The sequence below is a fragment of the Agelaius phoeniceus genome, chromosome 3 (assembly GCF_051311805.1).
Source record: "Agelaius phoeniceus isolate bAgePho1 chromosome 3, bAgePho1.hap1, whole genome shotgun sequence".
Lineage (NCBI taxonomy): Eukaryota > Metazoa > Chordata > Aves > Passeriformes > Icteridae > Agelaius > Agelaius phoeniceus.
In genome coordinates this window covers 61,265,164-61,282,213 of record NC_135267.1, presented here as the reverse complement: position 1 = coordinate 61,282,213, position 17,050 = coordinate 61,265,164, and the positions used below count along the sequence as shown (strand labels likewise).

Sequence of the window (17,050 nt, the reverse complement as noted above, 5' to 3'; positions counted from 1 at the left end):
GCACCCTCCAACAGAAAGACAGCAATCAATTACAAACCATTTGCAGAAATTATAGACCTGTCACAGACTCGTTTACAGCTGCAGTCTGACTGCCTCTGATTGCCAGGCTGTTTTCCACCCTTGTACCTACAAAACCAGGATAACCTCAGATAATTTTTAAAATGACACTAGCAGACCTGCATGTCAGCTCAAGAAGTGCACTGCAATACAGAATGGGCAATTACTTCAGCAAATCATGCAAAAGCCCTAATAACTGCTGAATCTGACAAATTTGAGGCTGGAGGGAGGACAGGGAGCAGACCTGTCCATTTTCCCCTCTTTTTTTGAGCTTTAATTGCAGCACGCAATTTAGAGCATTGGAGCAAATTTAGTGCATTAAAAGCAGCAACTAGTGTACATCAATTGTTCTCTGTGTATTTAAATCCGCAGAACTCTCCCTAATTTTCTGGCACCTGGTGTATTTGACACAGGCAATCAGGACTGGCTTTGTTCTTCTGCTAGAGCAAAGCTGATGCCCCAGAATCTCCTCCCCATCTCCGTGGGAATCTCCTTGTGCAGCAGGAGATGGGCTGAGGACCCACAATCACCAGGTTTCTCCTTATTCTCTAGGGAAAGGGCATAAAATCACCTGTACAAGACTGAAGTAGGTTATGAAGTAACTAATAAAGTAAGATTAACAGCTCCTCTTAGTAAGTATGGTTAAAGGCACAATGTATCTTCCTATTCCAGTCTTCTGAGTTTTAACATTCTGTCTGATCTCTACCAATTTTTCATACAACCCAGCACAAGACAGTAATGTATTCCAGAACCATAAAAACTCTAACGCCATTCCTGTTATGCAAGGGTGCTAACACAAGTGTTATCCCAAATTTGCTTGAAGATACAACCAACTCATCAACAGAATTTAAAAACACACTTCTGTTGTCAGAATGGCAATGCCAGGTAAAATCATGGCCACCAACTCAAAAACACTACCCACACCTGCAGTTGGGAGGTTCAAAACAATATGCACTTCAATTGGACACAGGTTGCAATTTGCCTGATTCAGGGCAAAATGGACAAAAAGCTGCTCTTTGGAGACCATTGCATGAAGGTGGGCACTAATTCTGGGCATTCCTGCCTCAGCCCCCAAAGTCCTTGCTGAGGGAAGGAAAACCATTAGTCCAGCCATGTCAGATAGAAACTGCAGACACATAAAGGGTCTCCAAATTAGTGGGTGGCAATCACTGTCTCTTGAACACTGCACCTCTCCAAGCCTGTAGCCCAGTTTAAAACAACTGACATAGTATTGCTATGGTCACTGCAATATTATCAGTAAGCCCTGGAAAGATCAGCCAAAAGAAAAGACAAAACAAACTGAATCAATTAGAAAGATGTAGCAGCTTTACTGTTCTCTGCAGGAACTGGGTTCAAGCCACACAGAAGAATGAATTTGACAAGTCTCCACCTGCTTGCCATTTGCCCCCATCACACTGCTCCTGCAGATGCAGCAGCTGTGCTGTAGATGCTGTCAGGGTGACCTCAAGATACTAAAACACCAAGTACAGCTAAGATGCATACAATTTTTTTCACGCTAATGCCACATGGTAAATTCTTTCCAACAAAATGCAGAGCATTAACGCCACAACATTGCCTTTTGGTTCATAAGGATCGTTGTGTCAAGCATTTTCTTACCCTGAAGGGTGGATCAGTCTTCTTCCTGTGTGGCACTTGGTCCAGAGTGCCATCAGTACTGCTCCTTTTCAAACTGGATGTGATGTCAGGCACGTTACTAAAGTCTGCATTTGAAATAAAACACATAAACAAATTAGATGGTTATAGGACAGAAAAAGGAAAAGTATTTGCTCTTACCTGGTGAACACGTTCAGTGTCTAGTACAATTACAACAGCAGGAGAGGATCACAGAATCAATTAGACTGGAAAAAACCTCTGAGACCATTGAGTCCAACCTATGACCTAACACCACCATGTCAACTAGACGAGGACACTAAGTGCCATATCCAAAAAAAATACAAAATCTGCAATCATCTTCACCCCTCAAAAAACAATGGGAGAGGTCAAAGCAAGGAGCAACGATGCCTTGAAACTCTGCTTTCCAAACAGCAGCTGGACATGGGAGAGTGTCTGAAGCAATGTGCATATCTGATCTACCAAAATAAACGTAAGGCTCTTGCTAGCAGCATGCTTTTGAAGGCAGCACTATCTATAATCAGTACATTCTGTGCTGAGACAACCAGTGAAGATTATTAAATGCACTCAGCAGTTCTCCTTGGATGAACACACCATTGTTCAACATGACTTAGTCCTAAATCCTTTAAAGATTTAAGAAGAAAAGAGAATTTTGCCCTGGAACAAACACCATAATTCATAATACAGACACAATCCCTTCTTCTTGCAAATACTTTACCAATTTTCTCAAGTTTGGAGTCCATCTACATAGTAGCTGGCACAATGCAAAAACCAGAGCACTGCCCTGCTCCACTTACTGATAGACTGTAGCTTTCGGTAACATTTACATTTAAACTCAAGAGCTATCCAACAATGCTGAGCATTCATTTAAAAATCATGTTCTTTCTCTTTATATTTCCTCAACTGGCTGCTGAAAATCTGCAGAGATGTTCACGTGGAAATTCTAATTAAAAATTCTAGAAGTGAAGAAGTGATTTTTTATCTGCAGTATTATCAATCCATGTAGCTGAAAATTATAAAGCAACCAACAAATTAAAAAAAAAAAAAAGGACAGAAAAGATAAAGGAAAAAGGATTTTCAGCAACCTCAGATGCTAAAACAGCAATAAAATAAAAGGGAGGGTAAAGTTTGCTGCTTTGTTTCCTAGCCTTTAAACCTCCAGAGTATCATTCACACCACATTACCACATTTTCAAACTCTTTCTCAACACCTACAAATTCTGAAGATTTATTTTTAAGTGAAAGGTAAGAGTCTTATTTAATCACTAACACCAGCAACTGAAATGGTAATTAAAACAAATACCACCCATCTTGCAGTAATATCATGACAGCTTGCAATAAAGAAATTGGGAAGGACAACAGAATTTAGCTGCCTGGGTGTTGCTGTTCTCCTGTCAATGCAGAGCAGGACCAGTTCCTCTCAGAGAGAATTGAACAACATGGACTGAAGCAGAGAGGAAAATAGGAATTTTAGGCCCAAAAGACCACCTTGCAACCCACAAAGAGCCTTCCTGGTAAGACAAAGTATGGCTGAGAGACTCCAGAGGCAATTCAGAGAAAGGCATGCAAATAATTCAGCACAATATCAACTTGGGTTTTTCTATCTGTTATTAAGATGCTCAGGTCAAGCTTAGCATCAAGGCTGACATTTTCCACCCACATGCCAAATACTTGACCACTTTCTCATTTCCCTATCCTTACAGAAACAAGGTCTCATCACTTTTCTCCCCTCAGGCTTTTTTACCTTCTGCTCCCAGTCAGGTGCGCCTCCTGATATATAAGAGCCTGTGTAACATGCAATACCCCAAGAGTTATCACTTTTGCAGAAAAAAACACATTTTATATAACTCCACTCAAGCCATCCATCATCTTTAAGACCTTAAGAAAGAGTCTGTCTTGTCTATTTACTTTATTATGCTTTTACCTCTCTTCTTCCACCAAGCCTGAATAATTTTCTCCTTCCCTCTGGACTTTTAAAGTAATTTTGAGGCTCTCTTGTGTCTGTGAGTACACATGAATGCCTATTGACTTCCACCATTGTCAACTCCTGCGTAAGCCAAGCCCTAAAACTTAAATTGACTTTTAAACAACATTTTCTTTAGGGTAAGGTGATGCCAAAGATATTATTTCCTATTGCTTCCCAGATGAGATCTTTTTACTTGCCCTCTGGGTTTTAATGCCCTTCTCCCCTCCAAAAAGCATGTACCTGAGCTATATTTTGCAATGGTATAAAGGATGTAGAGTTGGATCTCAGGTAGTTAGCTAAAGAGAAAAAAAACCCTATTTCCCTGATTTTACAAATCATTTTACAAGTGATCATTAAACATATTTGTCCTTCATGAAGCAGTAAAACTAACTTACACAAGCAATGAAGTGAGAGCATAAATGTAGGAAGAGGAAAACAGGGTAAAAGAATCAGCAAACAACATTAACAGAAGCAATCAGGATAACAACACCCAAAGCAGGCAAATAGAATATTGTATTGCTTTTTCCAGATGACCCATCTTTTTCTGCTTTTACCCTCATTTTGGTTTTCCTTTGTAGTGTACAGGACTGTCAGAGCTAGGGCTATATAGCCTTGCCCATTTTTATAGCATTTGTTGTTGGCAGAATGAGTTGCTGACGATGGAGAAGCAGCAGTAAATGTTATTTTAAATAGCAAAACCTAAAAAAAGTTACACGGAAAGAATCCAAGGTGAAAAAAAGACATCCTACTGCATCCCACATTGTATGCAGAACTAACATGGGGAGGGAAGTAAGAAAGGAAGGAAGGATGTATGGGCTGTTGATCAGTTTAGCGTTCCATATCCTGTCTCCTCTTCCTTCTTTTGCTGTGGAAGGGGACTTCCTTTGGATCTGCTCCTACAGATTATTCCCAAAAAGCACAGAAGCACCAATATCAGCTGCATAGCTCAACCCCCCCCCCCCCCCAAAAAAAAGAGGTAGTATTAGAGAATGGGTAATTACAAATGCAAAGCTTAAGGACATAAACAGAGCAAAAAGTTCAACACTGAAATTCCTTCTACTTCCAGTGATAAGTGCAAGGGCCTAGGAAAGCCAAACCGTACAAAATGTATTTTCTTTAAACATTAAAATTTGGATTTAGCTCTACAACAGAATTCACATTATCAAAGATGTTCACCAAAAATAATGTGAAAGTGTTCTCTTACAGGCTGGTTAACCACTATTCTTTCAGGTAAAACTAGCAACAAAACTGTATAGAATTTGCACAAGATCAAGAAAGATACTATCACTGTACAAGTACAAATTTGTTCCAGTATATATTATTCTGGTCCTTTGCTGGCCAGGAGGATGGAAAAGTATGCAGGGAGATATATGTTCCTAAAAATCATTGAAATTCAAGGTCAAACCAGCACTTCCAGGCTTTTTTTAATCATTATTTAAGAAAAAAAAAAAAAAAACAAAAAAAAAAAAACCCAAAACTCTGATGTTACTAGGATTATGTTGCTCTCTACTTAAAGAAAACATGGAATACTTCACTGAAAACATTGCTTGAGAGGCTTTCCAGCATAGTAAATGGTGAGTGTATCACGGCTAAATCTGCCCCTACAGCTCCATTACAGTAGTACATTTGATTTATTCTACTGACATACTTGTTATAAAGCTGCCTGGAAGAAAAATGGGACTGATAATAATGAGTTAAACAAAATATGGTTTAAATCTTTTAACATAATTTTTCTCTGCTGCAGTACACCTCTGTCCTGTTTACACATGCACTCATGCCTGCTGAGTTGAAATGTTTATCACTTTCAGCTGGGATACAGGAACCTCTGAAGCAGATACTTTTTTCCAGTCTAGTAAACAGGAGTGTTTCCAGAAAAGAAAATACTAAGTCAGTGTGGTAGGTTGACCCTAGCTGGACCTCAAATGTTCACCAAAGCAGCTCAAACACTGCCCTCCTCAGCTGAGCAGGGGAGAGAAATGTTATGAAAGGGTCATGGGTTGAGATAAGCACAGGGAGAGATGATTCACCAGTCACAGGCAAAACCAAGGCAACTTAGAAAAATTAGTTATTAAAAAATTTAATTTATTACTAATCAAATCAGAGTAGGACAATGAGAAATAAACCCAAATCTTAAAAACACCTTCTCCCCATCCCTCTCTTCTTCCCAGACTTAACTTTATTCCTGATTTTCTCTCCCTCCTTCCCCTGAGCAGAACAGGGCATCAGGGAATGGGGGGTTGTGGTCAGTTCATCACACATTGGCTCTGCTACTCTTTCCTCCTCATGGGGAGGACCCCTCACACTCTTCCTCTGCTCCAGCATGGAGACCCTCTCCCATGGAAGACAGTCCTACTTGAACTTCTCCAGCATGACCCCATCCCATGGGCTGCAGCTCTTCACAAACTGTTCCAGCGTGGATTGCCCACAGGGTCACAAATCTGGCCAGCAAACCTGCTCCAACATGGGCTTCCCATGGGGTCACAGCCTCCTTCCTGCATCCATCTGGTCTGGTGTGGGTTTTCCACAGGCTGCAGGTGGATGTCTCTCTCTGTGGGCTGCAGTGGAACAGCCGCCTCACCATGGTCTGCAGCAAGGGCTGCAAGGTCTGCTCCAGCACCCAGAGCACATCCCAGCCCTGCCTTCTTCACTGACCTTGGTGTCTGGTTTTCTCAGATATTCTCAGTCCTCCCTCCAGCTGTGATCATGCAGGTTTTTTCCCCCTTCTTAACTAACTTATCCCTTCTTAAATAACTTATCCCAGAGGAGCTACCACCACTGCTGTGGGCTCAGCCTTGGCCAGTGGTGAGTCCATACTGGAGCTAACTGGCACTGGGAAGCATCTAAAATCTTCTCACAGAAGCCACCCGTGTAGGCCCCTGCTACGAAGACTTTGCAACACAAACCAAATACAATCAGCTTGTAGCAAACAAGAGTAGCAACAGCAGATAAATGCTAGGATTCCCAGAAAAGCACAGGGGGGAAAAGAGTGCCTCTATGTGACAAGCTTAAACTACATCACATGAAATGCATACTAAACATATTTCTTAGTGTCTAACAAAGAACCAATAAATACTAAGAACACACTCAGCACCTTTAGTTACCAACAGCATCACCAAAGAATGCCATTACTCCTGCAATGTTATGTCTTGCTGGCAGGCAGGTAAGTGACTCAATCATTCAAGAGAAGTTACAGTCTAACCACTAAAGATGGAGAGAAAACATACTTCTTAAGTAATGTTCCTCACTGCTCAACATTCAATTAAAAACAGGCACAGAGCACACAGATGGGACAGTTGGTTTGAAAAACAAACACATGCAGCATATCCAAGAGCTCTATGCCTACGGGAATGTTTCTTCCCATGTTGATGCAGTGATACACGTACAAGTGGTGAATGTGGAAGTTATTCATGTGTTTGTGAGCAGTGAGGTACAATAGAAACTCATCGTCTAGCAGATGTGTGAGACAATAATAATCTCTGCTGCAATCCCAGCCAAGAATCCAAAGGAAATCAACTGGAAAACATCAACACCGACCATCCGGCAATTCATTTACCATAAAGAAGCCATCAGCAATTGCAAATGTCACTTATCTTTCTTCTTCTGTTTAATTAACAAAGAAGCCTTAATTACTTTCAAGTCATAGATGTTCTTACCAGTTCAGCTGCTCACTGCAAAGCCACAATCATCATGAGGAGAGAGTAGGAACTGAGGATCCTGTTTCTTTATTCATAGTTCTCTTTTCATAATGCATCAGAACTTGTTCCATTTCAGACTGCTCTCACTGATTTTAAAAAATGCCAAATAACCATCACAAGCATGTCAAGTGTTATCAAATGTCAAGCACTGTGTAGGTGGTGTAACCACCTCTTTTTTCAAACTATGGCAAGGAGGAGTGTTTCCACCTGCCACTCCAAAGACAACGATAAATTGAATAAAAATTCCTTCTACATCTACATGAGAAGACAACACAGATAAATTAAATGTACTCAGTCTCTCACTCCAAGACAAACTAAGACCACTGCAGGGCATCATTTTCAGATCTGTGAGGAGCAGCAGCTCTGGGCACTACTTGATAACTATCCTCAGCTGTAGGAGAGAGAGGGCAAGAGAGATAAAGTCTCATGTTTTGTCGGAATCAGGCAAGGGAACTGCACCCAGGTGAGTGGAGATACTTCATTAACAGTTAGCAGCTGTGAGTCTTTCCTGGTATCCCTGACTTCACCTGATCCACTTACCACATCACCAGACATTCACTAAAACAGAGTCTGACTCTAAAGGCCATGGTAAAACCAGTCCCACAGGGCTTGGCTGAACCAGGCTGAAATTTGTCTGTAATCAACAGGGATGAGTAAGGCAGGACAGGAATTAATGATCAGAAAATGGCCATGTCTGAGGTGGGTGTAAGCCATGCTGCACTCAAGCAGCTGAGCAGAGGACTAAACTTTAGCTCTCAACATATAAAACCTATATGAAATTGAAACTCAGGAGCAAAGATATCAATGAATTATTCAACTGATGATAGGAAAAGAGGATGAGGCTATACAGCTGGTGAATAATATCCAATAGCTATGCTTAAAGAAAGAACGAGAATTCTGGGGTAATCTAATTTTGGAAAATACAGATCTATAACCTATGTAGTAACCTTAGGCTTTCACAATAAATTCAAGGAAAGAAAAATCAGAAACGTGAAGATAAATGGACTATAACATATATACATTATGGGTAAGCAGATAGTGTCAAACTAATCTGACATCCACCTTCAATAAAGTATTTTTTTAAAGACAAAAATAAAGGATAAAAATAACCTTTTGGAAACTTAGTTTAAAAAGAAAAAAAAAGAAATAGGAAACTTTTATAATATCCCTGGGGAAATTTTTAGCCAAAATGAAAAGGACAGGAATTAAAACAAGACAGAACTGGCTAGCAGGTAAGATGGGAATAGATTTGTCTGAATTAACTCCTAGGCCTAGGAAAGGCTAGATTGTAGATTTTGTTCAAGGTGGGTTTGGGGGACTAATTTTATTTGATATTTTCATTATTTGTCTCAGCAAAGAAAGTACAATAGTAAGTACTCCAATTAAATACTCAAATCATTCAAAGTTACTACAGAGCATTAATTAGGAGCACAGCTGGAGATGCATAAAGGAGATGTGGATAACCTTGAAGATGAAGGCACAGTCCTAGAATGAAATCACATGGAAGACAGTTTCAGGGACCTGTAAGAACCATTGCTTCTATAAGCTGGGACTCCTGAGTTGGAAACATGAAAGAAAAATGTGGAAGTGTGGAGAAGGGCTTGACAACATGTAGTTGTGAGCTAGAGCTACTTAAGCCATGGCAAAGGCCAGCAGATACTGACCAGTCATTCCACTGGCCAGGAATCTGTCTATGCTGGCAATTAGAAGACTGGTTTTCAACCATCACACAAATAAATTTCTACAACAGACTTACCTAGGCACAAAGATTGCAAACAATCTATTTTAAAATGGAATAGGATAAATGTATCAATAGGGTTGTCCAAAGCCATAACAAGCTTCGATTGGGCATGCTGAGTCTGGAAATTCCTTCCCATCCTGGGTTTATCTATCACCAGCATAGTACAAATATTACACAAATACATACATACATAATTTAGCTACACAGGTTAAAATAGCCAGAAGCCTCTGTCTCTTCAGTAGAGCACAAGAAATACTTTAAGTTTCATTAATACTGGTGCTTAAAGATACTGGCAAAGAATGTTTATGACTAAGAGAACATTTATTTCACAAGTGCACGTGGGTTATGAGCCCTGACAGTTGTCTTACCCCAGTTTCTTGCTCACTCCAGCTCTGATATTCATTAACAACTCCACTGCAACAAAATGATAATATTCTTGTTTGTAGTTCTCTGGCACTTGAAAGGGAAAGAGGATTCTCACTTCCTGTCCTCTCTGCTGCAGTTTTTAATCTGCAGTAGATAGATGCTGTAGATACAGTGGCATTCAAACAGTTATGATGGGCTTGGCCTAGTCTGTAAAAGACTGATATCCTGACATCAGATCAGAGCAACTGACAGCCTTTTTTAAACACTAGTATTGTCCAGTGATTTCAGACAGATTATGCAAAACAGCAATAAAGTGGGCATCAACTTATTTCTGAGAATAGTAATATGAATTTTAGCTTGAAAGAAAAATAGGATCCACAACTGTAAAAGATTGCAGGAGGTCCAGAATGTCCACTAGGAAAGAATGTATTCAATATTTTCAGTAATTCCCAAATGTTCTAGAAACCACCAATAAAACACAACTCAGCTGATCTTCAGCATGTAGGATATTCCACTCCCTGTTACAGAGAGTTTCCATAATCCCCTGTATGGTTTATCTGGAAATGAGATATTACATTTGGGTAATAAATTTAAGCCAAGTGTATGGAAAGCTGCATTTTTCATTGTTCTGCAAATTCCCCAGACTGAGCAGTTAATTATGATAAGCTTACAGTTATCATTTTCTAGCCAATGTTACTATCAAGAGAAAAGTAAACTTCCAAGAGAAGATAACAAATATTTCCAAAATCCCTGGTGCAAATAATACCAAAGTCTGAGCCAACTCTCAGAAAGGAACAAAGTTTTGGTGGTCTTCATGCCTTCAGACTTACTGAAAAACAGGGAGTGGTAGGTGAACGATTCCAGCACAGCCTGGAGAAGATAAATATCAGCATAATGAGCTCTAAAAATGCTCCCTCAGAGACCACCACTCATAACTTCAGTTAAACAGTTCAGCCTGGCAGGTAGCATGCACGTGCTTATTTCTTTTGGTTTTATACAACCTAATACATTTCAGGTTTTCAACAGTATATTTACTCCTTTGTAATGAAGTTGAGAAATAGGTCTGTAAGCATTCCTTCTGTATCCTTTTCCTTTCTGAAAAACTTCAAGAAATATCTTTCAAAAAGTAACAGTTGATCCAAAAGAATTTATTGAATGGCTTTCAAAAGACATTCTCACAGTCTCTGTTAGAGAAGACATCCAAGTTTCACCAGAGAGATGAAGGGTTCTGGGTTCACTAGTTCAGCTATGAATAACTCATATGTCTTCTTATGAGAGAAAAAGTCTTTTCAGTTCTTTGGCTCATGTTATCCCCTGGGATCAGCATGGAAGGGGCACCCACCAGTTAGTATACATGACAGAGCCCACACAATCTCTACAGCCCTTTAGATTTTTCTCTAGGTTGCAAAGAACACAATAACTATGCTCTGAACAAAGAAAAGCAATAGAAGACTCCATGGAAGATTCATTAACTGTCCCACAATGGCCATTTGCATTGGAAAAATTGCAAGTAAAAGTGAGGAGGGTCTAGAAGATGAAGTTTTGGGGATGCACCTAGTTTAGTGAAGTTGTGGTACAAGAGGACATGGGAGTTTCTGCTCCAGGGTTTCTGTCATAAAGGCCCATGTCTGGGTAAACATCGAGAGGTGTTTGGAGACATTCAAATAAAAGCAGTTTTTTTACTCTAAACAATCTTTGGCCAGAGAAAGATTATCAGAAATTTGCTGATAAGTCAGCTGAAGAAAAATTCAAAGACCATGACACAAGAATGGTCCACCTCAAGTAACAAGTGGAGATCTAATTTCCACCTAGGAAAAGTGGACTGAAAGGTCCTACTTTACCTCATTATTCATCTATATCCTCTGCATATCATTGTAGCAAATAAATAAACAAATCAGTTTTTTGCATTCTTACATCCTACTAGTACAAACCTCAATATATGAAAAATGGCTGCTATACACTGAGCTTACTCATGAGGAGTTTTTATGGTCACATTTGATTTCTAGGCTGAAAACTGTCTCTAGGTAACTTATGCATTAAGAAAACAGATTTTTAAGGGAAGGTGGGTAGATTGCAGCCACAGATGAGAAATGCCCATTGAAACCCACCATATTCTCTCTACCACTTCAAGCTGAAAGCCACAGAAATTTGGTTCACTTTTTTATCTTCATTGAGGTTCTCTATGGATTTGGGCAAGAGACTGAGGTACGATGGACCCCAAGTGCAGATTCTTATTCATCTCCAATTAATTGAGTGTTCATGTTAGCTCAATTAATGGAATCTGTGTAAGTTTTTAACTATTACACAGTAGCAGTCCACTTTTTTCCCCACAGCTGGTACTCACAGTGTTCACTCTAATGCTGGAGTAAGCCCAAATGTATTTGCAGGCAGTAATTCTGGTTACTAACTGTACAGCTTTCATGCTGCTTTAACCAAAAGTTTAAAAGACACTGAAACACTAGATTTATTATCAATTCAAAACCACCTTCCTCTTTTTGCCTAGGAAATTTTCAAGTTCTTCTGAAAGCCTTTGAACTAACTTCAGATAACAACAATTAGCTCAAGTTCTTATTGCTATATTATCATGACCTGAATCTACTACCACTAGTAATTTCAGTCTCTAGAAAACTGAATGTTAGAAAAACACAAATAAAATTAACTGAATTTAGTAATTCAGAAACTATTAAGTCTCTGTAAGATATTTTGGCTTTTATCACTTTTTGGTGGTCTAGATATTTTGTAACCTATTTTGAGACTGGTGAGAAGGTATACTCTCAGGTTAGGCTGTAACAAATGACTCCTTGGTGTAGCTGGAAACTCATTCAGGAATCCTTTCCATATGTTAAAATCTGGAAAGAAAATTAGCATACAGCTGTCATAACATCAGACTTCCTAGACAGGATTCTTAAACACAGAATTACTAGAGACCTGTCACTAACTAGAGTAATTGTTACCAAACAAGACATGCAATTACAGACCAGCCAAGAAGATTCCCTTCATGGCCCCTTTCACCCATATGTTTTGGCTTCAGGGAGCAAACTGAAACATCAGAAGGTGCTTTACATGCTTCCCAATGTACAATGCAACCCAGCTGCTTCTATTTGCATATGTGATACTGCCTAGACAAAGAGAAATTCCTACTTCTGGCTGTGATCCGGAAATGATCAAGCAGGACAAGTCTTTCTCCTTTGTTCTCACCCTTCAGTGAGGAAAGTGACACTTCTCCTTTTAACATTCCACATTTTCAAGTATAGAAAAAGGCAGTATGTTCACGCAAATATTCTTGTATCATACAGCTTTCTTAAGACATTTTGGGCGACATGCTGAACAGTGGCTTCACTCCAATCAACCACCTACTTGTACAAGTTTGACTTTCTATAGGCTGCTTTATGCTCTTATAATTCTTTTCTTTTTCCTAAATATCTACAGCAACATCCATTTTGATGCTGGAGCAGAGTCCTTTAGATTCCTTTGTCCATTAACAGCTCACGGTGAGGCTAAGTCATTTGACTCATTAGCTAATTCAACCATCAATAGGAGATACAAATTAGCGACACAATAGGAAATAGCTGCCTGCACTTCTGTAGCAACGCCTGATTAGCCCCTGCATCTCAGTGGTTTGTTTCTATATAGTTATTTAACATTCTAAACTTTCTCTGGTTGGGCAGCTGTTCAGCCTTTTCAGTTTGAAGTTTAACAATTCACACCGGCTTCTCAGACTATTATCTAAATGCTTTTGTTTCCTAAGTGTGTAACAAATGCCTCCTTCCATACACTCTCACTGGAGGCCAGCTAATGCATCACCCTGCAATTCCAGTTCAACAGCTGGAGATGTGTGCCTGCAGCACGGAGGAGGAAGACACAGCAGAGCCCAAACTGGCTCCTCAATGCCACCATCCTCTCTAAGGCAGCAAAGGTTGCAACCCACTGCTGCCATTAGGTCTTCCAGGCTACAGCTGCTGGACATGCAGGGGTGCTGTTGGGGTTCCCTCTCCTTGTTTTTGCTGCTTCTGCAGGATTGCTCACATGGGAATCTTTGGCTGCCCTCAGAGGTCACTTGCACTGGGGAGAGCTGGAAAGCAAATGGAGCTAGCCCTGCCCAGGTTTTAAGTATATCACCTCAGCGGCACATTTTCTTCTCCATCTCAGATTTATAGGCACAAAAGTAATGAAAACAGAAAGAAAAAAGGAGAGGAAAAGTTACCTACTTAATAGTTTAGCAAGAGTTTGTGGCTAGCTTAGACAGTTTTTATGATTACTCAACCTACCTTACCTCTGTGAAACACAGAACATCTGCTGTTTGATGTGTTTTAAATCATGCCTATGACACTAGTCTATATGTGGATGTCTCTAACTTTATCATAATTAATAAACCTCCTTGCTATCCATATTGTCACTCTACAGAATTTAGTAGGAAGGGCAATATGATGATTTATGCCTACATATCACTGAGCCAGAAGGTGCAGCTATACAGGGTTTAATGAATTTTACACCAGGAAAAAAAATAACCCAACAATTTGGCCCACTGACTTCACAGGGATTAAATCATAGCAGCATTTAGCAAAGCAGAACAGAATGCTCTTCCAGTAAGAAAGCACAACGAAGAGCATTTTATAGCATAAGCAATTTTTTAATTTGGTGCACACACATCTAGCAGAAAGCCAACAGGACAGTTTGTCAAGTGTCAGCAAGAGCTCATTAAACTGCCACTCTTGGGAAACACTTGGATTGCAAAATACACAGTAGGGCAACAAGTGCTCCAATGGATCCATCTTCTGAAGAGAAAAATGCTTTCTCTGAATTGATCCCTACACTGCTACAGTCCCAGGAATTGTCACAGGTCAGACATAGTCTTTTCCCAGTGATTCACAAGAGTGCAGGACAAAGACACTGGTGTCCACAGTGCACAAACAGCTTGGAGCAGGAGCCAACCCTCCACAGCTGTCCAAGACTACTGTCAACACACAGCCCGCCCCTTGCACTTGCTCTGACGAGCATGTCCTCTCACATCTTTGTGGTTTCCCACTGAATTGGGTAACAAGTAAGGAAAAGAAAGCCCAGCAGAGTCATCTATCTTCAGGCAGATAAGCAATCATGCTGCACAGACAGATACATGTCTGTGTTACAGAGAGGCTTTCCCAGTATGTTGCCCTACACCACACAAAACCATCTTATACCTGGTATTAGATCCACCAGGCAAGAGGGAGCAATGTGTGCAGATCTGCACAACTAACAGATATCAGGGCCCATTATCTAACAGGACTGTGGATGTCCTTGGGACTTGAGAAGCTAAGAAGCAATATTCAGCTCTTCTGAGCTCAAAGGAATTTTCTGTGAAAGAATAAAACCAGATTTCTTTGAGATCTCACACACAAAGCACAAGGAAGGAGATGCCCTACAGAACAACATAGAGAATTTATATGTTGAAACAGCATCTAGGCAAACAAACAGGACCTGATTTAGGCAGAACTAAGAGTAGAAGCCATTTTAGGAATGTTTTTCAGTTAAGTTTTAGTTCTACTTTAGTTTACAAAATGCTTTCAGCAATACATTAAAGACATTTACAAAAAGCTATGGGCAGACAGCAAGAAGCAGAGTGTTCTGAGCCAGTGGTCCAGGCACAGCCCCCAGCTGTCGGAGCTAGAGGCCACCTTAGTGTCAACATTTTCCTAACTTTATCTCTTCTGTTAAGAAGGACACACAGGTCTTTCTGATATTCAGGGTAGGTTGGGGCTGAAAAAGGATGTACAGGGTGCTGTGTGGAAAGGTGTGCACAGCAACATGCAGAGAGACAGCTGGCAACAGAACCAACATCTGCCTTCCTTTTCCTCCCTCAAATCAGCGGTATCTGACAAAGCTGAATGGAGCAAAGTTTTCTGGAGAAGCAGCGAGTTGTAATCACACTTTACAGAGGCATCTAGAACACCTAGCAAAGTGCATTTGAAACAGAAAGTAGCTTGGAATTGAATCCAAATCAGTTGTTATTATTAAAGTAATTTTTTTAATAATCTAGTCATATAAAAATTAAACTTGTGGCCAACTGATGTGCTTTGCTTTTGTGGGTGCTTACTAAGATTAAAATCAGATGCTGCACATGTCTTGGTGAACAGAAGAGCCACTTTCCATGTGAGGATTCAAACCACTGATCCTCCTCCTGAAGCACTGACACTTTGCAAAAATATCTCAATGTTTAGCAGATCAGGAACTAAAATGTAATTGCTCCTCTCCAGCACACAGCCCAGCCACTTGTCAAAAAGCACGAAGCCTGACTCTCTCTCCCTCCCTGACTCCAGCCATGCCTTTTACAGCACAAAATAGCTTCAGCAGGAGTGACTCAAACCAGCATGTCCCAGACTACACTGCTGGCCAGACATTAGTGCAAGAGGAGGGAAAGCAGAGGGCAAAACCCTTGCTCCAAAGTAGCTAGAGCAGTGTTCTGTGTGCAGCTCAACTGAAAGAGAACTTGCTGCCTCTGAGAGTAGCACTCCTTGCAACCAGCTCTCCCCTGGCACCTGCCTGCTCCCCGCTCCTCCTCCTTACCTGGCTCTGGCCCTTGTCAGAACTCTGCACCCATCAGTTCAACTGCCTGAGTGTGGGGGCAGGGGAGGAAGATTTCTCCTTGATTAGCTGCAGGGGCTGCAGCAAGTGCTGCTGCCAGCACAGGGGTGGGAGGAGTGCTATGGGGCTAGAGGAAGAGGAGGAGGAGCAAACCTCCTCCTTGTCAGCAGCACCCAGGGCTTCTTCACTGCTCCTGGGACTGTGCCTCCAGAAAGAAGGGCCAGACAGGAACCCAGACCCTGCTCAGAAGGTAAGCGTCCCACCCCCCAGGTGAGGAGTACAACACGGAGCACAGGAACAATATGACCATTTATTTTTTACTTTTGAATTTTCTTCTTTCCTTTTTAAGTGGTTTCTTTCCCACTTAGCTCCCATTTAACTTTCTAGCCCTCAGAGATGAAAGTGTTTCATCAAGGAAACTCGTTAAAGCATTTCCAACCTTCCATCCCCCACTTTTTTTTTCTTTTTAATCACAGAATTCTATTTACAAATTAGGGTTGATTTTAACAGTGTCAGCTAACCAAAAACAACAGCTTTTTTTGGCAAAACCACACTTTCTGAGGAAAAAGAAAATTCTGCTCAACTCTGACAGTAACTAACATTCTGCAACCAATTTTCACACCTACTAATGCTTCTACCTCCTGCCTCATACCATAGATATGGTATATCTATAGATATACCATAAACCCACACAGCATTGCCCTAAATATAGCTTCCAATTTTTGTGCCTCCTCTGTTGTTTTTCCTCAAATATCCATGCCATCCTAAAATGAGGCACTTTTTCCTCTTTTTTTTTTTTTTTGCTCCACAGCTATAAGAACTTCATTGCAATTTCCTCATTTTTTAATTCTACATAAATATTTCTTTAAGTTTCTTGGCACTGGGGCTTGGAAAAAATTTAGTTGCTCCACATTTATGAGTGCATTTTTTAAAAGCATTTAATCTCATTTCTTTTCCAGGATAAGCTTATTACTCACCAAGCAGCTAAGCAGCAGGAACATAGTGGTGCCACGTGGGAGATCAAATGATACAACCA

At 40.5% G+C, this 17,050-nt stretch overlaps 1 protein-coding gene across 4 annotated transcripts in view; it reads right to left on the bottom strand.

The window, feature by feature from the left end:
* TIAM2 (TIAM Rac1 associated GEF 2) overlaps nt 1-17,050 on the bottom strand; it is an 88,100-nt gene that overhangs the window by 29,055 nt on the left and 41,995 nt on the right. For 3 of the 4 annotated variants that reach the window (XM_077175405.1, XM_077175406.1, XM_077175407.1), the window contains one exon: nt 1,675-1,778. In XM_077175405.1, coding sequence (XP_077031520.1) covers nt 1,675-1,778 — 104 coding nt within the window. Of the gene's footprint in view, nt 1-1,674; nt 1,779-1,851; nt 2,133-17,050 lie in introns of those variants that run through there. The other variant, XM_077175409.1, reaches the window with a different exon arrangement.